At 47.7% G+C, this 21,771-nt stretch overlaps 8 protein-coding genes across 8 annotated transcripts; 4 read left to right on the plus strand and 4 right to left on the minus strand.

Moving 5' to 3' along the window:
- Positions 1-821: 821 nt before the first annotated feature.
- PEX2_108820 (aldehyde dehydrogenase family protein) lies at positions 822-2,335 on the minus strand (the record flags this gene model as incomplete). Its single annotated transcript, XM_016748150.1, has 3 exons — positions 822-1,900; positions 1,958-2,012; positions 2,069-2,335. 3 exons carry the CDS (start codon positions 2,333-2,335, stop codon positions 822-824), a joined length of 1,401 nt encoding a protein of 466 aa, XP_016594992.1.
- A 466-nt stretch (positions 2,336-2,801) lies between these two features.
- PEX2_108830 (Alcohol dehydrogenase superfamily, zinc-type) lies at positions 2,802-5,122 on the plus strand (the record flags this gene model as incomplete). The annotated part of the gene is made up of 7 exons (XM_016748151.1): positions 2,802-2,840; positions 2,910-3,009; positions 3,073-3,399; positions 3,467-3,938; positions 4,165-4,381; positions 4,434-4,755; positions 4,836-5,122. 7 exons carry the CDS (start codon positions 2,802-2,804, stop codon positions 5,120-5,122), a joined length of 1,764 nt encoding a protein of 587 aa, XP_016594993.1.
- Positions 5,123-6,245: 1,123 nt separating this feature from the next.
- On the minus strand, positions 6,246-7,135 carry PEX2_108840 (uncharacterized protein; the record flags this gene model as incomplete). The annotated part of the gene is made up of 3 exons (XM_016748152.1): positions 6,246-6,523; positions 6,603-6,966; positions 7,037-7,135. 3 exons carry the CDS (start codon positions 7,133-7,135, stop codon positions 6,246-6,248), a joined length of 741 nt encoding a protein of 246 aa, XP_016594994.1.
- Positions 7,136-7,428: 293 nt separating this feature from the next.
- Positions 7,429-9,514, minus strand: PEX2_108850 (Zn(II)2Cys6 transcription factor; the record flags this gene model as incomplete). The annotated part of the gene is made up of 3 exons (XM_016748153.1): positions 7,429-8,783; positions 8,837-9,426; positions 9,483-9,514. The coding sequence occupies 3 exons, from the start codon at positions 9,512-9,514 to the stop codon at positions 7,429-7,431; spliced, it is 1,977 nt and encodes a 658-aa protein (XP_016594995.1).
- Positions 9,515-9,716: 202 nt separating this feature from the next.
- PEX2_108860 (Major facilitator superfamily domain, general substrate transporter) lies at positions 9,717-11,456 on the plus strand (the record flags this gene model as incomplete). Its single annotated transcript, XM_016748154.1, has 5 exons — positions 9,717-9,908; positions 9,964-10,110; positions 10,159-10,382; positions 10,431-11,255; positions 11,312-11,456. The coding sequence occupies 5 exons, from the start codon at positions 9,717-9,719 to the stop codon at positions 11,454-11,456; spliced, it is 1,533 nt and encodes a 510-aa protein (XP_016594996.1).
- Positions 11,457-11,889: 433 nt separating this feature from the next.
- PEX2_108870 (Pyridoxal phosphate-dependent transferase, major region, subdomain 2) lies at positions 11,890-13,335 on the minus strand (the record flags this gene model as incomplete). The annotated part of the gene is made up of 1 exon (XM_016748155.1): positions 11,890-13,335. The coding sequence occupies one exon, from the start codon at positions 13,333-13,335 to the stop codon at positions 11,890-11,892; it is 1,446 nt and encodes a 481-aa protein (XP_016594997.1).
- Positions 13,336-13,627: 292 nt separating this feature from the next.
- Positions 13,628-15,449, plus strand: PEX2_108880 (Carboxylesterase, type B; the record flags this gene model as incomplete). Its single annotated transcript, XM_016748156.1, has 4 exons — positions 13,628-13,648; positions 13,758-13,827; positions 13,932-14,357; positions 14,410-15,449. 4 exons carry the CDS (start codon positions 13,628-13,630, stop codon positions 15,447-15,449), a joined length of 1,557 nt encoding a protein of 518 aa, XP_016594998.1.
- Positions 15,450-17,021: 1,572 nt separating this feature from the next.
- Positions 17,022-18,752, plus strand: PEX2_108890 (uncharacterized protein; the record flags this gene model as incomplete). Its single annotated transcript, XM_016748157.1, has 2 exons — positions 17,022-17,591; positions 17,697-18,752. The coding sequence occupies 2 exons, from the start codon at positions 17,022-17,024 to the stop codon at positions 18,750-18,752; spliced, it is 1,626 nt and encodes a 541-aa protein (XP_016594999.1).
- Positions 18,753-21,771: the final 3,019 nt, after the last annotated feature.

Raw genomic sequence — 21,771 nt, forward strand, 5'->3', positions numbered from 1 at the left:
TTAATGCTTCGGACGTGTCGAGAATCAATGATTTCCCAGAAGAACTAATAATAGACTATGTGACAGATCATACACCAAGTCCACAGTGGAAATCTAGGGGTCAGTGCCAGTACTGTGGAGAGTTGGAGTTGAGTCATATTATTACCCATCACCAAAATGGATACTCCAGTGGAGAACTACTAAATCTGATTTGGGTTGCCTGGACTCCAGTCGGCGACATTCAAATTCATTTCAGCTGTGTGGTTTTCTACCACAGCCATCGAATTCTAACAATATTAACAAATTGAATCTTTTGGAGAAAAAGAATATATTGCAAGCGGTCAAGATAAAAGAGGGAAAAAGGAATCAAAAAGACAGAGGTAAGAAATGGCAAAAAATCCTCTGACCCGGGATCGAACCAGGGACCTCAAGATAACAAGTTCCTTGCAGAACAGGGCAATTACAGTCTTGCGCTCTTCCAGCTGAGCTATCAGAGGAGATTATTGAAGAATTGGCAGAATTTATTTATCATAATTCGGAGAGATTACACATCTAAAGTAATATCCACGACAACTTGATTCCCTGCTGTGGAATATATTTTATATAATCTCACTATCTCTCTAATAGCCTAGGATCTCGATATTTATATTGGAAAGCGTTGTGGCTCAAATACCGGTTTGAGATAGCCTTAGGATAATAAAGTGAGAAGAAAAAGTTGGAGAAAAGCCCCCCAATAGAGAAAATTAAGCTTTGTCGATTGTCAATAAACTTGTGTTTATGTTGAAGCAGGTTCTTTTACACAATTGAAGTATGTCATCTCTGTTATGAGAGCTGTGGATAGTCTACTTGCACAGCTGAATTATCTGTGTGTGAGAATACGACATCAGGCCCTGGTTTCCCCACTCGCCTCCTATCCCACTCTGCTTCCAGCCACAACAGTAGCCGCGCGCGTTGGGGATTTCAGCGCTATTGATCCATACCGATCCAACTTCGAGTTTCCGTGCAATGCGTTCCGCATTGTCAACATCCTTTGCCCACACGCAGGCCCCTAAGCCAGTATCTGTCCCATTGACCCTTGAGATCACTTCATCCTCAGTAGACCACTTCATAAGCGGAATGATAGGACCAAACTGCTCCATTTGAACAATGCGAGAATCATGTGGTGGCTGGCCCACAACAACTGGTGCGATGAAGAGCCCTAGATGCTTGTCGTCGGTATTTCCCCCACAAAGTAAAGTGTAGTTGTTTTCCTTGCAATCGGCGATGATATCTTTGACAATTTTGTACTGTTGCTCATTCTGGACAGGACTGAACAGAGGGGACTGGTCACCAGAAAGGTCGATTTTGATGTTTTTGACTGCTTCCACAAAAGAGTCCCGGAATTCTTGAAAAATAGTCTCATGCACGTAGACCCTTTTCGTAGCAACGCACATCTGACCCGAATGGAAAAAGACCCCACCAGCAACCTTTGCAGCAACAGTTTTGACATCAACGTCGGGGCAGATGACACTTGCGTCGTTTCCACCGAGCTCGAGTGTCACTCGTTTCAGAGTCTGGGCCGCGCTTTCCGCTACCTTCTTTCCAGTCGCAATGGATCCAGTGAAACTAATCTTGTCAATCCTTGGATGAATGGAAATAAGTCTTCCCATATCGTTGTCTCCATTGAGCGCCTGGAGTACACCCCGGGGAAGTACGGATGTCGCAAGCTCAACGAATTTCAAAGTGGAACATGGAGTGAATGGCGACGGTTTAACAATAATGGAATTTCCCATGACGAGCGCTGCAGCAATCTTGCCGACGGCTAGCACGAGCGGAAAATTCCAAGGGCAAATCGCACCCACCACTCCTATAGGATGATGGGTAGACACGATCTTGAGTTTACCGTCTTCGTAATCCACTTTATCGGGCAATGATTGAGGTGCTAGACTAGTCAGCTTTTCCAGCTAAGACAATATTTCCGAATGTGGATATGCAATACCGTTGAATCGGAGAAACGCCAAAGTGTCATCAATCTCGATATTTGCGAGGATGTTCTAAGGAGTTTCTTAGCAATATTTCCAATAATCAAAATGCGGAAGGATTTTGTTACGGATTTCCCGGTCTCTGCTGCCAGAGGCGCATGTATTTGATCTCTTCGCTGTTCTAGTTCATCGGCTAGCTTGAGTAGGTACTTCTGTCTTTCCTCGATAGACAAGAGCTTCCAAGAGGTAAATGATGCCCTTGCAGCTTTGACTGCGTCGTTAAGGTCCGTCTCATGTGCGACTGCCACCTCCCAGAGGGCTTCGTTGGTCCTGGGGTTCGTGACTGTTGCAGTGTCTCCGGACCGGCGCTCCGAGTTGATAATATTGTAGAACATCTTGAAATCTCAAAAAGATGAATACTTAAAATGAAGACCTCGTAGAGCTGACTGCTGAATTAAATATTAAATCGTAGGTGAAGAGCGGATCAGCGGGTTTCTCCCACATCCGTGACGGGGTTTCTACATCATTCCCCACCCGGATATTAGGTGAGAGCGGGCCGAATTGGAGACTTCGGATATACACAAAGGTAGGACCTATAATTAGTGGAGGAGTTGACGTTGAGATTATGCCGAGGGACACAGAGGGAAATATATGCCGAAGGTGTGGAGAATTGCCGGTAGGGAAGGGGGTGTGATAGATATGGAAGGTTACGAATCCCATCTATGTTCTGTGTAAATATATGAAATATACGCCGAGTTAGGATTTACTCTCAGATCAAGTCTGACTTTGCCGTTCTTGCATGTCGAACATTCTAATTATGAAATAATCATCGTTACCATTACTCCTCCCAAACTTCCTACAATGAGCTCCGGTTCAAAACAAAGAGTACCATCGTATCAGGTAGCTGCAGTCCTTCAAAATGCAAGACACTTCATTTCAATCAGGGCTAGTGGATATTATCTCTGACAGAATGATTCTCAGCAAGGTCTCAAGTTCTACTTCGAGACACAGAAACTCGCGATCCCAATCATCCAGCCCCATGAAGTTCTCGTTGAATTACAAGTCACTGGTTTTTGCGGAACTGATCTGTCACTTGCCCACGGCTATCTTGGCCCATGCTAATCTATTCTAGGCTATGAAGGCGTGGGTCGGATTTCCGCCGTGGGATCTTGGTACACAAGTGAGGCAGCTACAGTCGGCCGTCTGGTCGGTATTGGCTGGATTCGCGATGCATGCGGAACTTGTCGCGTGTGTGATGGCGATATTAAAGACGAGACACGATGTCTAGAGCAGGTTTTCAGTGGGCGTGATGTTCCGGGTACCATGGCCAGGTATACTGTCGTTCCAGAGAGATATATCACGCCTCTACCCGATGGAGTCCCTAGCGAGATGCTAGCACCAATAATGTGTGCCGGTGCTACGGCTTATAAAGCACTTAAGGTGGCGAACCTCCCAATAGGTTCGTGGGTTTGGTATTTCTGGCGCTGCAGGTGCAGTGGGATCGTTGGCGTTATTATGCAAAGCAGATGGGCTATCGACCTATCGCAATCGATGGAGGAGAGCGGCGAAGACTTCTTTGCATGGACGCAGGAGCAGATGTCCATTGGACTTTGAGAAGGAGGACAACCTGAGGAGCGCCGTGCTTCTGAAAACGGAGGGCAAGCTTTGTTCTGCGATCATCGTGTGCGCTGGAGCTACAGCAGCCTATGAAAAGGCCTTGGATTGTCTAGACTACCACGGAACCCTAGTCGCAGTAGGCATCCCACCGCCTACCTCAAAGATATCGCTTCATCCTCTCCCTTTGATCGACTATGGAATTCGGATCGTTGGGAGCATCACGGGCGATCGTGTGGATATTACAGAGGCCGCAGAATTTGTTCGCAAAGGCTTGGTAAAACCAAGAGTTACAGGAATTGGCCTTCACGAACTAGAGAGCTATGCTGGGCGCGTGAATGAACTGGACGGGAAACTTGTGGTGCGGCTGGGTGCCAAGGTTGGGTGAGGAGATTTTATGAGTTCCATATAGGGCTGAACGCGCATCAATTGCAGAATGAAAATTTTTATTTGATCTTAAGATGCTTACTGACTAGTTTGTTTTGTAGAGATCTAGGGTATTATGGGACATCAGATAAACGTAAAAATTAGTTGAGATGCCTACCGTGCGCTTGTCATAGGGTATCAGCCTTTGTATTCAAATTTGGTTTCCTTTCGTGCGATAAAATAGTAAACCGCAAATTCTGGCGGTCGACATCATTCGGCCCCTTCGTTTGAATATGGCACTTCAGAATGTGCCCACCATTCGCCACATTCTATTGGATGCAGCAGTTCTTGGAAATAAATTATCCTATTCACCAAAGACCGAGCCTCTTTCTGACGAGGACCTGGACAGAATAGCAAAGCAGCTCAACCTAGGCCGATGGAACTTTTATGGAGCTCTTTATGTGAGTTATCTTTGTCGGTGTCGTTCAGACTCTCCCGGCTAACACCTGGTAGGGACCTGAGCGGATTCGCACGGCTCTTTGGGAAACAGTCAAAGAGGCCTTCTCGGTCATCCCTGGTGTCAAGTTTTACTTTCCGGAAGACACACCCGAGAACTCGATTCTTCGTATCCGTCACAAAACCATGCAAGGTATTCCAACCTACGACGAGCTCAAATGGATTGACTGGATCCCCAATGGCGCCCATCTGTTCTTCTCTCCTATTGCAAAGGTAGCCGGGGAAGATGCAATGTTGCAATGCGGGATCACCAAGAAAAGATGCCAAGAGGCTGGCCTAGACTTCATCGGGACATTTACGGTCGGCATGAGAGAGATGCGTAAGTTAGCCCTAGAACTCTTCGGCAAGCCTTCCCGGTAGTGCTTGCTCAGCATAACTAATCTTCGGGCTGCTTTCTAGACCATATTGTGTGCATTGTGTTCAACAAAAAGGACCTGGAGCAAAAGAAAAAAGTTCAGTGGCTCGTCAGGACGCTTATTGATGACTGTGCAGCCAACGGATGGGGCGAGTATCGATCGCATCTGGATGTCATGGACCAAATTATGGGAGCATACAACTGGAACAACAGCAGTTTCTTGAAATTTAACGAGGTGATCAAAAACGCAATCGATCCTAATGGCATTATTGCCCCTGGAAAATCGGGCGTTTGGCCCACCACATACAGTCAAGTGACATGGAAACTGTGACTACGGCGAGAGTGAACCTTGGGTATCTATGGTTGGCGGAGAGCTGAACATTCAGTGGCGATGGGTTCTCCCGTAAAATTCTCGGGTATTCATTGCCTGGGGCGCTCTTTTAGGGGCGCTCCCTATTCTCGAGGTAGAACTGTATCCACTTCATCTATGTATAGCGAACTGATTTTCTGGTGTGCGAAATCAACATTGGAACCAACAGAGTATACACAATGGTTAGGAGATGTAAAAGTCCCCCATTCACAGATGTGGGGATACTATTGTATGGGATTCTGCCATATTGTAGGTTAGACTTCCGCAGAGCCCGCAAAGCCCAAAGCCCAACCCGGACCCAACCCGCAAGTGGGTTAGGTTTTGGGCCCAGCCTCGAGCCTACCGATTGGCAATGGGCCTATGGTAGGAAGCCTACTGCGGGTTAATAGGCCCCCAAATAGGCCCCAAACAGTATAAATCTGCCGAGAATTTAGAAGTTAAACCCCCTTTTAGGGTTTTTAAAATTACCCTTCGTTTTTTACCCATTTCTAAGCCTTATTCTATATGTACTATTCTAATAGTATGATTTAGAATTAATTACTAGTTATCTCTCTATATCACGTTTAAAAACGCGAGAAAGCGCGTTATTTAGATAATTTATAAATTATAGAAGTTCACTTAGAAAGTAATAGTACTCCCTCTAGATCCTAGATATATATTGAATACTAAAATATTAAGATTATCGTTTTTCGTAGTATCTTAACCTCCCCCCAAGTATCTTGATATTTTTATTTGTTACCTAGACAAGCTATATAACCATGCATAGCACCGGGTGAATCCAGGCACAATAGGTCCTTCGACCCACCGTGCCTGACCACGCGTGTAATCAAGTTTCACCTGGCGATTGAGATACCCGGGTTTTGGAAATAAGCATTCCAAGACAAGGCATAGATGGCAAGGCAAACGAACTGTTGGTCTCATTTCAGTTTAGACATACTATGAAAGAGGTTAGCAATAGTTATATCCTCCATATCACATAGCGAGGGGTCAGGTTAAATAGAGTTTACCTATCTGCTGTGTTATTTGAGTTGAAACGTCCCAACAGGCCCAGGTATGCGTTAAGTCGACAGGACCTCATTCATGCTCAGAAAAGTGTCTCTTCTTGGATTGCACGGAGATCCGGCAGACCATTTTTCAACTGAACGCCTTCCGCAACGCGGACGATCTCAGCTATATGGAGAGCATATTCCACCATATCTGCAGTGCCCTGGTTCCGAATCAGCCCTCTCATATGCCATTTGACCTGCATCGGCACATCCAATGCAACAAGGGCTGCAATTGTGATCTGGGAAGTTTCGATGGGGCTCAGTATGGAGGTCTCCGAGAGGTACGGGCCATATTCAAGGAGAACTGATAGCTGTTCTTGGTCCCATCGTTAGCTATGGTCCCTATGTATAGATAAACCAGGCAAAAAGTGGAAAAAAAATAAAAGAAGACCCACTAATATCCGGGGCGAACTTGTGCATCGGGGCAAATATTTTATCCATGTCATCGCGGTAGATATTCTGGAAATATTTCAGACCCCGCTCTTGCAAATCGAATGGGTTTGCCATGTTCTTGCGCACATCGAGGACTGGCTCCGGAGAGGTACCTTCCAGAAGACCTTCCTTCTCGACGTAACTGACAAGCGGGTAGAAGGAGTTGAGAAGTCGGGGAACGCCGTACAGCATGGTCCCTTTGATGAGAGTCTCCAGGATGCGCTGTAGAATGTGGCGCCGCTCTGCGGCGGATGTAGTATTCGCTATCGCAACTTTGTAAACTTCGGTCACTTGGGGGCCGGCGTTGGCGGATGCGTACGCAGAGGCCTGAATATATGGCGATCAGTTGAGTTAGTGAGTTGATACTTAATTGGAATACAATAAGAGATTCACGTACCGCAATGCAATACCATATTGACTTGCAGGATCCATCCTGCTGGAGGGCGATGATTCTGTGGATAGCCTCGGCTGGGGTCAGTGGATCAAAGATTTGCATTTTCTTGTATGATCATGGAGTTGTTTGGCTTTCGGGAAATATATTTTGCTTCGATAGCAGGCAGATCGTCTTTGTGATCATTTATCATCAGAGACTTAGTTTGGTAGACGGCTCTCGGGTATGCCTCGGAAACACTGCGCCGGAATGCTATCAGTCCAGTCCCGAAACCCGAAGGACTCTAGACTCAAGTTGATTGTGATTGGGCCGGGTTTATATCTCGTCCAGGTCTCACAGAATGGGTTTATCAGGGTCGGCAATAAGGTCGACGAAATATCATTCCACATCTAAATATACTACCAAGATAGCTCGTGAAACCAGTCGAGTCCAATCCCTTCACCCATCATACTCGCAATCAGATCCTGACTCGCAAAAAAGTCCCTACTCGTATATTCCAACGGACTTTGCTGTGCAAGACCCACGGAGCCTTGGCTATCTACAGTCCCATCTTGGTCCCCTCGGTCGTGTGTGTCTGTCTGCCTTGATCTTGAAGAGACATCCCGCCCCGGTTCCCTAATCTCAAGCTGTGGGGTCCCCGATAGAGCCAGAAGGATTTTGGCCGCGGGTAAAGGCCCTGCCTTGGTCTCTGCGAACCTCTGGATACTATCTTCCAAGTCCATGAACGGTTCCCGCCCGACGTGATGAAATCGTAGGCTATCCCTTTTAAGACATGTATAGAGCGTATCCACATTCTGCAGCGTGTCACACCACCCGACTGCGATCTTCCACAGCTTGCATGATTGTTGCAGCCATTCCAAACCCCAGATATACATCTCGCGCGCGTTTTCAGTTCCCGGCGCCATGTGGGGCCACGCACTTGCGTATGACAATGTGGCCGCAGCGGTGAAGACACAAAAGCTCGTGAATGGGGTCTGCAGCTGTATGCCATTTTTCTGAAGCCCCCGCATGATATGAATGATAGATGACGCGGAGCCGAAAAGCTCCCTGGAGCCTCGGTCCCACCATCCGGGCGGCGCATGTTCCTTGAGTAAAGGTGAATCGATTGGCCCGCAGGGGCCGCTTACCCGGTGAGGGAGAAAGGGTATATACTCTCGGTTGAGGTAGATGACCATGGTGTAGTATAGGAGATTGATGATGGCGAAGCTTTCGCCCTGCGTCCGGGAGATCTGGGCTTGTAGATTGAGTCCGCTGGAAGAGTATAGTAAGCGAGGGCAGAGCGTGGCTCTCCAGCTTTCCAGCGCGGTCATCGTCTGATGCCAGAAAGACGTCTTGTGCCATGGAGGATACGACGAGGTCGGGAGATTGCTTCTTCTTCCCCCGGAGCAGATCCACCGGGACAGTGTCGACCAAATATCAAATCCCTGGATGGTCAGCGACAAGCAGTATTCTACTCCCAGCTTTTGTGTGGGCAGGGGTGCCTCAGCGTGACTTGTCAGGTACATAGGATCGGCCGACGCATCGGTACCGAAAATGTAGTCTTCCTCATTCATCGGCAATGGTATTTCGATCTTTTCCGCTTCGAAGCTTCGCGGTCTATGCTTTCCGCATCCTAGCATACAGTCGATCACAAAGCAGGCCCAGATCGTCCGATGGATGCTCTCTCGCAATACAACACTGATCTGACTCTTTTCCGACTTCCCATCGTCTCCTAAGTGCGCTTGTAGCATTTGTGCCATCCTAATCGCTATGCCTAATAATCGTTAACACTTATTCACTATTGACAGCGAGAATGGGGTGTCGTACCTATATACATCCAGGCTCTGAAACCGTTGCAACAGCCCCAGTCATGTAGACCCAATAGTACCAGGGTCTGGATTACGTCGATGTCAGCATGCGAGGTCACGCGCTCCATGATGTTCTTCCGAACGTATTCTGCGAAATGTTCCGATGCCGCAAGGGCACTTCCGTAGCGGCTGGTCACCTCGGGCAGATATCGAGCGCACAATGCCACCACGGCGCATAGCTTCAGAGACGATATAGTATTGGTTTGGATGTGGTCTAGGACGGTAGGTTTGTGGAGGAACCCAAATTCGGGGAACTGTTGGGTGAAGATCTGACAGGCGCGTCGAACGATTTCGCGATCGACTGTTGTAACCGGATTGGTTGACTCAAGGGGTCTCGGTGTTAGCTCTGGGGGCTCAACATCGGCATTGTTATCCGGTGCCCGCTCAGCAGGCCCAGGGTTTTCTAAGTAAGGATATCGTGAAGCAATACGAGGTTTCGGTTGTCGGCGCACGACCTGGGGAGTAGTCAAGACACATTCTCGCCCGGCGTGGGAGGCACACGCCTTGCACGGAGGAGAGCCGTTGTGGTGGCACTTGAGTTTGGATTTGCTAATAGCGCGTGGTCAGCGAGTAGGAGTATATGATATGAATTAAGTTGTACTTACCGACACCATTCACAAGCAAGCGTAGTTCTCATGGTGAGCTGGTGATGCTGTGTGGAGATAAAGAGTCTCGAATCTCGGGAAAAGAGATAGAAGCCACAACCCGAAACCCGAAATCGTTCTTGCCTATCTTCGGCGTAAACTCTAGATAACAGTCAACCCGAGGTATATAGTTCAACCATCATCGGACGCGTCGGAATGGATTCTCTTATTTGACCATATTAATTGTCATTAGCAATGGTTGACTTTAATAAAAAAAGACCCAGTTTCAATTTGGGGGTTGTAGATGTGGAAGCATCAGACATGAAAAATATCGACAAGAATGCCGATGTCGGACTTCAGTTCCTGGCACAAGCCGAGAAGATCGAATATACAGAGGAAGAAGAAAAAGCCGTGCGACGAAAGATTGACTTGCACCTTCTACCAATTGTGAGTTTCTAACCTGCTGCCTACAAAAATAGCAATGAAGGACTTACTGGATTAGCTCTGCCTGACCTTTGGTCTGCAGTACCTCGACAAGGTGACCACTTCATATGCCGCGGTGTATGGGATGCGCAAGGATCTAGGTCTGGTGGGCCAGGAGTATTCCTGGGCCACCTCAATGTTCTACTTTGGATACCTAGTAGCACAGGTATGTGATTTATGTAACTCGCGGGCTGAAGTGAAGCTGACTTTCAAGGCCCCATCGTCCTATCTTCTCACCAAGTTCCCTATTGGAAAGTATGCAAGCTTCAACGTCTTCCTATGGGGGATAATGGTACTGTTATGTGCCTGTGCGAAGAACTTTGCTGGTTTGGCCGTTCTTCGCTTTTTCATGGGGGTCTTTGAGAGTGCCATCGGCCCATGCTGGGTGACAATGATGTCGATCTTTTATAAGAACGGGGAGCAAGGTTCCCGCGTCACGTAAGCCTCCTTGTCTTACTTTATGTATGCAGTGACTAACAGAAATAGCACTTGGTACGGGTTCGTCGGTCTGGCAGCCATCATCGGAGCACTATTGGCCTACGGTGTAGGTCAGACAGACTCTGGGGTGGCAGAATGGCAGCTTGTCTTCTTGATCTGTGGTGGATTCACCGTCCTCTGGTCCATTGTCATCTTCTTTTTTCTCCCCTCTGATCCGATGACGGCCAGATTCCTGACTCCTCGGGAACGGTTGATCGCGGTCGAACGCCTTCGCTCGAACCGAACTGGGATGAGGTCGTCCATATTCAAATGGAAACAAGCCATGGAGGCCTTGACAGACCCGCAATGCTGGATGATTGCCGCCTGGGCTGGGATTAGCAATATCACTAATATCGCGGGGTCTTTCCTGCCGCTCATCATCCAGGACATGGGTTTCAGCGGCCTTACCACGACGCTGCTCACTCTACCCGTAGGGGGTGTAGAGATCATAGCTATGCTGGTTGCAGGGCTGTTGTCAAGCCGCATGAAGAACGGACGAACTGTGATCATGTTCCTGGTCTCTGCGCCCACCCTGGTCGGCATCGTCTTGCTCGACGTCCTCCCCCAATCCTCAACATGGGCTCGTATCGTTGGCGTATGGCTTGTTCTTTGTGTCCCAGCTGGCTATGCTATCCTACTCAGCCTGATTAGTAGCAACGTGGCTGGATTTTCCAAAAAGCTCATGACCACTTCCATGGTGTTTGTGGCATTCTGTGTAGCTAACATTGTGAACCCGCAGCTATTTATCTCAACAGAAGCGCCTCGATATGGGACGGGACTGAGGGGAATGCTTGTCTCGATCTCTTTGGTGCTATTTCTCTGCATACTTATGTGGTAAGTTTTAACTCTGTGCTGGATTTTGAATTGTTGAAATACTGAAGCTCTTTTAGCTTTTATTATAATTTCGAAAATCGTCGCCGTGACCGCGAAAGCGCAAAGCTCTCCGAGGGGCAGCAAGTGGTCACCGTCGAAAACGAGGAATTCTTCGACCGCACTGATAAGGAGGATTGGGTTAAATTTCGATATAGTTGGTAGAGCTGGTTGTGCAGGTTATGTGAACCGTTGTGACTATTACAACTAAGCAATGAAGACGTTTGACTAGGCGACAATTTGGAATATCCCTTGGTTATTCGTGTCTTCGATTTGGAAGCTATCCAGTAAATTTCGATAAAAATCTATCTCTTTGCGTTCCGACTTGCTTCCAATGTTTTCATCACTCAGTTATAAATCTACCTACCAAAGCCTTATTAGTAAAGGGCCATCTTTTTGAATATATGTCCAAGATTAAGGTTGCAGCACAGATTGGCTTTTTCTGGGAGTTTCTCATGGGGAGAATTAACATAGTCTATTTGAAGCCATAACTGGAATGAGCAAGTGGAGAGTGATACACTGTTTAAAAAGGTAATGTGGTAGCAAGATTTCACATGCTCATGTTCAATTTCATTATATACAGATAAATCAATGTACATCAATGTAGTTTGACCAACTTCTTAACCATCATTCGATATGCACTTGCTAAAATTGTCACAATCTGCTCGAGGTCACCCTCATTCACAGTAAAGGGTGGTGCAATGAGAACATGATCCCCTTTGAATCCATCAATAGTACCAGCTCCCGGATACACAGCCACTCCCATATCGAATGCTTGCTTCTGCACAGCCGGGCCAAATTTTAGGCTAGGATCCAGTGGCTCTCTGGTCTGGCGATCCTTCACAAACTCCACTGCGTAAAAGAGACCACGGCCGCGAATATCACCCACATACGCCTCTTTTCCAAGATGGGTTCTCAGCTTTGCTTCGAGAAGGTGGCCCATACGCGCGCAGTTCTCTACCAGCCTGTCCCGGCGGACAATCTTTTGAACGGCGAGAGCCGCAGCACAGCTGACAGGGTGTGCCTGGTATGTATGTCCATGATTGAAGCAGCCAGTTCCGCGATCTAGGACATCAATCACATTCTCATGCACGAGGATAGCTGCAATAGGCGCATAACCACCCCCAAGCCCCTTTCCGAGCGTCATGATATCCGGAACAACCGGCTGCCCCTCTTCGTCTCTTTCCTGCTCCCACGCAAACGTGGAGCCCGTCCGTCCCATACCACACATGACCTCATCTAGCATAAACATAGCCCCGTGTCTCCGACATACCGCTTTCATCGCTGCATGATACCCCGGCAAGGCCGTGATGCAACCACTCGTGGCACCGCCAACAGTCTCCGCCACGAACGCGACGACGTTTCCGGGACCGACGCGGTGAAACTCGGCGTCGAGCTCGGCAGCCAGTCTGGCAACGTACTCGGTATTGGACTCCTCCTCCCCACGAAATTGATACTCGTAGCACGGACTTACGTGGCTGACATTAGGGAGCAAGATGTCGCTGTATGGTGCCAACCGCGACAGGTTGTTGGAGATTGACATGCTCCCGAACGTGTTCCCATGATACCCCTGTTTTCTAGCGATGAAGTGCGTGCGCTGTGGCTCGCCTTTTTCGTAGAAATACTGCCGTGCTAGCTTCATAGCGCCATCGACGGATTCGCTCCCACTCCCGACAAAGAATGCCTTGCAGAGGCCGCCTGGTTTATGACCGACAAGAAGGTCGGCGAGTTGCTCGGCTGAGGATGTTGTGTAGGTCAGCGTGTGGACGTAGGAGACGGCTTTCATTTGCGTCAGGGACGCTTCGATGACCTCTAGGTTTCCGTGCCCAATTACCGCCACGGCGGCGCCACCGCAGGCGTCGATGATCTTAGAGCCGTTCTGGAGAGCAATTTCGAGACCGGATGCTGAGATGGCCACGATTGGTTTCTCATGAAGGGATCGATGTAGTAGGGAGGGAGAGGGGCTTTTGGACCAATATGGTTGGCTGGATGCCGAATTGGGGAGTTCCATTCCGCCGGTCGTCTCTTTGAGCATTGGAGCCATATTAGTCGATTGAGATGATATTTTGTGATGTGAGACTGACCAAGGCCCTGTGGTTTCTCTTTATTGTGTATTATTTAATGGGTTCACGACATTAAGACTTTTCGGCAACCCTAAGCCGGGATTGCCTATCTTTGGCCGCAAACCCGAAGTCAAAGCCGAAATGCGAGACCCGAAGCCACCTTATCTTTTATCTCCCTTCGATATTTATCATTATATGTATAACATTCCCATGACTTCTATTTCTCTACTGAACACCTACCAATAGCGATCCTCTCTTTTGACAAACAACGCCATGCAAAACGTCGACTCCATAGTATGTTCGTCCGTCTCACTGGAGGTTCCAGAACTGGGCACAATCCACGGGCGATGTTTCGATAAAAGTACATGTCAATATTTGGGGATCCCCTATGCAACAATCCCAGGGCGGTTTAGAAGACCTCAACCTGCCCCGTCGCCGTGGCCAGAATGTCGATGGGACGGAACACAGTTTGGGTAGGTCTCCCGGTCGCACGAAACGAATAGCACTCGGATACTGACATTCAACGGACCTTACTGCCCCCAACCACCCCGGGATTTCTATCCCATCCCCGTACCAGATCGGCCATGGGTCAAGAACCCACCAACTTCAGAGCACGAGTGCCTGAACCTCAACATTAGCGTCCCGTGCACACCACAGTCGCCTGAGCTTGAACCTGGTCTCCCAGTCATGGTGTTCCTGCACGGCGGGGCGTTCGCCTACGCTGCTGGGTCGGCGGGGATGTATGATGGGCGAGTCTTGGCGGATATATCTCGTGATACGCAGATCCCCACGATCATCGTCACGCTTAACTACCGACTGGGTGTTTTAGGATTCCTCGCTAGTGAGGAAATTATGGCATATAACAAAAGCCACGGTGAAGCGGGTGTGGGGAATTATGGTCTGTGGGATCAGGTAGAAGCACTGAGGTGGCTTCAGAAGCACATCCGGGCATTCGGGGGAGATCCGAGTCGCGTGACGCTTTTTGGCCAGAGTGCTGGAGGAGGTACGTAACTCGCATACTAAAAGTAAATATCACGGGCTAACGGCTGCTACAGTGTCTACAAATGTTCATCTGCTTCGCGGCGAGCCTCTCTTTTCGGGGGCAATTCTACAGTCTGGTCTGCTCCCACTATGTGGGATCATGACAGTCGAGCAGTACCAGAACGTCTACGAGAAGACCCTGGAGGTCCTAGGAATACCCACCGACCTCTCCCCCCAGGAGCGATTCGCGCAGCTCTTGCAGGTCGACGAGGCTCGCCTGACAGCCAGTATGGTTGACGTATTTATGATTCCAGTCGTTACCCTCGCACTCTGCGACGACCACGTGCTCATCAAAAGCCCCATGCCCTCATACAACAGCTTCAGCACATTTCAGCCCCCGGCATGGTGCCAGCATATCATGATCGGCGACGCTGGGAACGAATGCATCATCTGGAATAAAGCGTATCGGGACCTGAAAGCCGAGGGGCTTCTATCCAGATGCGCCGCGGTGGTAGGTCTGGAGGCAGCGCGGAAATTACTATCGATATACAACATCACACCCTCACTCTCCCCCACAGAGACCTTCTACGCAATCGAGAAGTTCACCACCGATGGGATGTACCTTGCGATGAACTATGATGCGATGCGTGCATTCCCAAGCTGCTTTGCGTACCATTTCGACGAACCCTCGCCGTACGACAACGAATGGGGCGGGCTGGCGCATCACAGTCTCGAGAATGTATTCATATGGAGCACGCTCCGGCACACACTGCCACCGGCGCAGCAGAAGCAGTCAGAGCGGATGGCGAGGCTGTGGCTGAGGTTTGCGCAAGGGGAAGAGCCGTGGGAGCGATTCAGTCGGGCTGAGAAGATGATGATCTTTGCAAATGGTACGACGGAAATCAAGACCCCGGCTGAAGATTCAGGCCGTGGGTATGAGAGATGGGCGCAGGTTCAGAGGGAAGGTCTCCAGGAAGCGTTTGGGAGGTTGTCGGATGACTTGTGTATTCTACGAAGGAATCTCTTGGACATGAATGTGAAGCCCGGGCCAATGGAGGTTGTAAAGCCTGCACCTACTGTTGGGGAGATGACGGGGGAGATTGGGATTTTATGAGCACGTCTTATTTTTTTTTGTTTGCCGATAGCCGTTAATATGTATTTTTAGTAGTATATATCAATTTCGAATAGAACGAAAGCGTGCATTGTTATAGTATCCAAAATTACAACTCTAAACCCTCTATATCATATATAGTTCTCCAGATGTCACTTAAATTTCCTCAACCCCTCTAAAATTGCAAGATATTATATGAAATGCATTAGGCCATAAGGAACAATTCATATAGACACGTATTGTTGAGATATTCAGCTTAATTTATCCCATTTACTATATGTATCAGACTGCATAGCTCGCTTGTGTGCACACCTCGCATGTGAAATATCTTTAGCTATGTAGTAACTAGTACTATCCGAGAGAAACCATACAGTCCTTACAAAATCTCAGTAGAGGTCAGGTGAACTGCATCCTGTCCTCCAAGCGGCTGGGTTCCAACAATGCCCTCGCCATCCATCACAACAGGAAGTAAACCAAGGCGAGAAAGCCAAAGCTGAGCTTCACTTTGTCTGAGGTTCTTAATTATTCCGGGCAGGATATTATCTGGTTAGTTGCGTAATATCTGAACTAGCCTCAAACAGATGTGCGCGCGTATGATACAACCAAGGTTAAGTGGGTTTGTCTTTGGATCTGAGCATAAATCTTATTCGGTATTCTTTACTACTCTGGTAGGATAGTTCTAGTTTCGAGATCTCTTCCCAGCTATTAAATTTACTTTCTTCAAGTAGGTCTTCCACGTACTTAAATTACTTTCTCTTTTCTAATCGAGCAGAGAAAGTAGTTCGTGACATAATGCTTACATTCAACCTTTTAAATATCTAGCTGAACTTTATGTTTAGAAGGCTAGATATCATTATGAAGATACTCTATCCTTAGAAATAGATAGTTATAGGCGCTAAGATAATCTTCTTTCTGTGGCTGACTTGAGGGGAAGATATCCATGGATGTTATTCCCTGGAATTCAATGAAACTTAAATGTCATACATTTAGACGCCAGAACCACTGAGCTTTCTATAAAAATAAACAATAAAAAAACAACAACAACGAATGTTTGATATGTTGGAGATATATGTATGTGGATAAAGCAGTTATATCCGCTTTCCAGCAGGATCATACATTGTTTTACAATATGATTCTTTCCCACAATAACATGGTACATACGACCATAGGGTGTGGAAAACAGGGCTTCCCGTCCGCTCAGCCGTACTTAAGCCACACGCCGGAGAGTTAGTAGTTGGGTGGGTGACCACCAGCGAATCCTCATTGTTGTATGTTTTTATTTTTTGATCTTCTTGTTAACTTCGTTTTTATTCCCAGGGCGTGTCCGCTCTATGAGAGTGTCAATGTCTTTCATTGTGGCTTCCAACCTGAGGTTGGGTTGGGTTAGTCATCTAATACGGTGAGATTATCCGATTGGTTACTTTGGCCGGCAAGTGGAGCCCTGGAACCCGTAACCCTTCCAAGGTTGGTTTGTTTTTCTCCACATCAAATTTGTGTGGAGACTCTGCCGTTCCCGGGATTAATTGCCCTAGAACTATACGAGGACCTACCTAGGTAGCACTATTGCTTCTGAAAATGACGACCTATATTGAAAATGGGGCCACGTTCCCGAAACAACAAGATACCCTTCTGCATGAAGCTCGTCGCGCCACCCACAGCGAACATGAACTTACCTTTCTGCGGGCTCTCCGATTATATCCCAAGGCAGTCGCATGGTCCACATTTCTGTCTCTAACCCTCATCATGGAAGGCTACGACATGAAGCTCGTGGGTTCCCTCTTTGCTCAACCCGCTTTCCAGAAAAGGTACGGCCAGAAGTTGCCGGATGGCACGCATGGAATCAGCGCTTCTTGGCAGGCTGGCCTCTCTAATGGTGCTTCGGTTGGATCACTCATGGGCCTTCTCATCAACGGTTATCTATCAGAACGATTCGGATCTTGCAATACGATGCTGGCCTCGTTGGCCTTCATGACTGCTACGATATTCATCCCCTTCTTTGCTCCAAACATTGAGGTATTGCTAGTTGGCCAGGTTTTAATGGGCATTCCTTGGGGAATCTTTCAGACATTGACTACTTCATACGCGGCCGAAGTGACTCCGACCCATCTTCGCGCTTATCTCACCACCTACGTGAACCTCTGCTGGGTAAAGCCCACACCCTCCCCTCTTCCCTTTTCTGTCTTTCGGGGTGGTGAAGGGGGTAAGGTGAAAAGGATGAGATAACAAAGCTAACCAACTGAATATTAATAGGTTTTTGGACAGCTACTCTCAGCCGGTGTTCTGCGAGGAGTACTCACACGATCTGACCAATGGTCTTATCGCATCCCCTTTGCCCTGCAATGGGTCTGGCCAATTCCGTTAATGATCGGGATATTTTTCGCTCCTGAATCGCCCTGGTGGCTTGTTCGCAAGAATCGCTTAGAGGAAGCCAAAGCGGCTCTCCTTAGATTAACATCGCCCGGCCGTATTGAGTTTGACGCCGATCAAGCAATTACACTAATGGTGGTGACGACAGAGAAAGAGCGGGAATCTGGCACAGGCACTCGCTATATCGATTGCTTCCGCGGTGTAGATCTACGCCGCACCTCGATTTCCTGTTGCTGCTGGGGTATTCAAATCTTATCTGGGACGAGCCTCCGTATCTACTCCACCTACTTCTACAAGCAAGCGGGACTACCGACGGAGCAGGCCTTCACCATGTCTATCGTGCAGTATGCCCTCGGCATCATCGGCGTGTTTGTAGCCTGGATTTTGCTACCACGGTTTGGCCGACGAAGCATTTACCTCTGGGGCTTGGCCATTTTGGCAGTGCTCTTGCTGATGATTGGCGGTCTGGGTGTCGCAGAGTCTCGATCCCCGTCCCCAGCGGACAGCAGCGGTGGCAGCGGGCTTGCCTGGTCAATCGGATCTATGCTGCTTGTACACACATTCTTCTACGACGTCACCGTCGGCCCAGTCTGCTACTCGCTTGTGGCGGAGATCCCTTCCGTCCGTCTCCGCAGCAAGTCAATTGTACTGGCACGTATGACATATAATATCCTTAATATTATCAGCAACATCATTACACCATACATGCTGAACCCGTCGGCATGGAATTGGGGTGCGAAAGCGGGATTTTTCTATGGTGGCACTTGTGTTTTATCTTTGATCTATACCTATTTCTGTATTCCTGAACCTAGTGGACGGACCTATGCAGAGCTAAGCATCCTGTTCCAGCGAAAGGTTTCAGCTCGGAGTTTCGCCAAGACGCACGTCGATCTAGCGGAGGCGAGGGCGTTGGACAGGGATTCCCCGAAGAGCGACTGAGTTCCCGCCAAACGGCGGCGGTTATAATTTTGCTTATGGGCCTCAAATCATCCAAGAATATGAGAAGGGTAAATGTCGCTGGGCGGATGCAGAATAGTGATATTACAGAGCAGTGGGCGAGCGATCAAGGGTGATCAAGGGGCGGCTGGATGTCCAAGGTTACGGGTGGAAAGGCAGCCGCTTCTGGCCCCCAAAGCTGTCATTTTCGGTATCGATTCCATAGGTCCTCATATTCTAGTTGTAATAGAGAGGGAAAAAAACAATTACCTAAAAGAGCAAATTAGAAACCTGAAGATTGCTATACTAGTACCTCAAATCCGGCAAGGAAGCGGCTCCGTAGGATATAAGCTGGCTATAAGTGTGATAGAAATTGAACAGAATCCCTGGAACATAAAGCGTATAGTAGGTGTGCCGTATTTCCTACTCTGGTTTTTGCTCTCTATGTATCCTTGAAAGGCCAGCTGTAATGCGATATAGACATACGTGTTCTGTAATGTGCGCATACTTTTCGTTAGACCACCTGATAAATAGAATAAAAAAACCATGCCAACCATGGGACTTAGTGCCTAGAGTCGACGACCGAGAATATTAAGCAGAAAGCTGGCTACTACAGCAACCACAAATGCCTAAAAGCTAAGGATGACGTTTACTCATAGCTAGATAGTGGTACTTGTGATGCCCGCGAGAGTCAGCATATTACCCAAATAATATCTGTGTGGGAAGCATATATCAGATTCTTTCCGTCTCTAGAACAGTGTTGATTTCATTGACATTGAAAACCCCGCACAAGATCTGGCGCGTCCAGAGATATAACACCAATAACCACGACGAGTACATCTTTTGCCGCCACGGGTTGATTGTTCGCAAGCAGCTACTGGGGTGACTCGGGAACGAATGGGAATAGAAATACCGCAAGAAGACTAGATACGCACTGCATAATGGAAGGAATGGAGCATATTGCCCTTTTCCCCCTAATACATACATAAATAGCTGAAATAGATGGCTAACCACAGTGCTTGATCCTTGGATTGGGGTTGCAAGTGGCCACCCACATCCCAAAATTCCTGATTTTCCAGGGGGAGAGTGGGAGAGTGCAAGGGAAAATGCATCCAAGAGATACATACTTCACCATGGGCGAATAGAAACTCACTGCATGTCCGAGAAAGGGATGTTTCTAATCTGTTCCACTACATCAGCACGATCCGTTGACCGTGTATATCTCAAGATCCGTTCCTCCAAATTTTCAATAGTATCATCCCGGGGTACAGGCCGGGCGATATCGGGCTGAGAGTAACTAAAATCCTTTTGCGAGTCAACTCCTCTTTCAGTCCGTGTTCATACCAGCTCCCGCCTATTTCTCAGTCACTAACCACTTCATCACTTTCCAATGTTTCACATTATAACACTCTTTTACACGCAAGATAATACATACGACCATAGGGTGTGGAAAACAGGGCTTCCCGTCCGCTCAGCCGTACTTAAGCCACACGCCGGTGAGTTAGTAGTTGGGTGGGTGACCACCAGCGAATCCTCACTGTTGTATGTTTTTGATTTTTTGTTGCTTTTGCAACCAAAAAAAGCAAGCCGCGCTTAGTTCATGTTTTCTTTACATGATAAGCTTGTGTGGGCAATGATAAAAAAGCATTCTCAAACCTAAAATTGAACGAACTATAGATCTACTACTTATAAATTTGATGTTAGCATAAAATTTGATCGTATAAACTTATACTTCGTGCTTCAAGATAATCTTGCTTTCATGTAGTGGCGTTGAGAATTAATAGAGGTCAAAGCAGGCGTTATAACTCATTGACCCAACCTAGGGATTTTGATGGTATTTTATGGATAGATAAAATAACACAACCTGGGAAAGGCAGAAGATAGCGTCTATCGATAGGTAGAACACAGATATGTGTAGTTAAATAGGATACTTATTGCAATCAGATTAATCTTTCTAATGAGACGAGAGGATGGAGGAGAACAAGTGATATGCGTATAACTACGGGAAGAAACTATCTCTGGAAGTTAACTCACAATACCTAGGTAGTGGCCTAAACTCCGAGGCTCTCTGTATCTCTGTATCAACACTTTCCCCTCTTCTCATACGCCATCTACGCATCTGTGTAAATATTTATTTGAGCCTCATCCAATATCCTGTAAAGTCAAAAGTGCGGACGACTCACTTTTGGTCTCATATTAACAGGTGAGAATGCGTTTTGTATCAAATCTCTCCAGATATCCCAGACTTATATAATACAAACAAGAGCAGAAAGAAAATCAAATTTGCATTATTCGGCGTTCTGCCGAACCCGGCGTGAATGTATCTTACTGCTAAGTCCCGAGGGTCCTTCTTACCGAGTGGAAGTGGGTCAAGGTGCAAGACTTCACACCGTGCATAGATTTGTCTCACTGGAATTGTTTCCATATGAATGTCAGGTGATGTTGTGCTCAGCTGGTTAGAAAACAGACTATAGAGTTGACGAAGTTATCAGTCAGTGCAGTATGTTCTATTCCTTGAGCACATAAACTATACCAGGATTTGTAGTAAGAGTGGGCGAACCGGATTGTATGGCCTGAACATATCTTCGGGCGTCACTAGCGATCTCGGAAAACCTCAATTTTCTTTCGTAATGATTATAAACCATCTGGCCTAGAAAAAGGGTGCTGCCATCCGAGGACAAAACACGGATTTGAGTTACCCGTGACCCGGTAGATACTACTTCCGGAGCTAAATTCCGAAAACGCGGGATAGGTTGTGGCGACCGAGCCCAAGCCACCACCTCATGTTAGTATGCTGGGCACACTAATTTCCCACCCCTCAAACATCATCTGATAGGTTTGCGGGGATGGTAAGGGCTGGTGCCAGAGTACAGGTACCCCTCAGTGACATTGGGGAAGCAACAAACAGACTAATAAACTTTATCAAGGATCCGAAGTATCGCCGGCGAGTACGGCACACATGTTGGTGAAGATGCCGGCTATTCCGTCTCCGATGAAGTCGCCGAGTGGGAAAAGTGCGATG

The sequence above is a fragment of the Penicillium expansum genome (assembly GCF_000769745.1).
Source record: "Penicillium expansum strain MD-8 chromosome Unknown contig375, whole genome shotgun sequence".
In the NCBI taxonomy this organism is placed as follows: domain Eukaryota; kingdom Fungi; phylum Ascomycota; class Eurotiomycetes; order Eurotiales; family Aspergillaceae; genus Penicillium; species Penicillium expansum.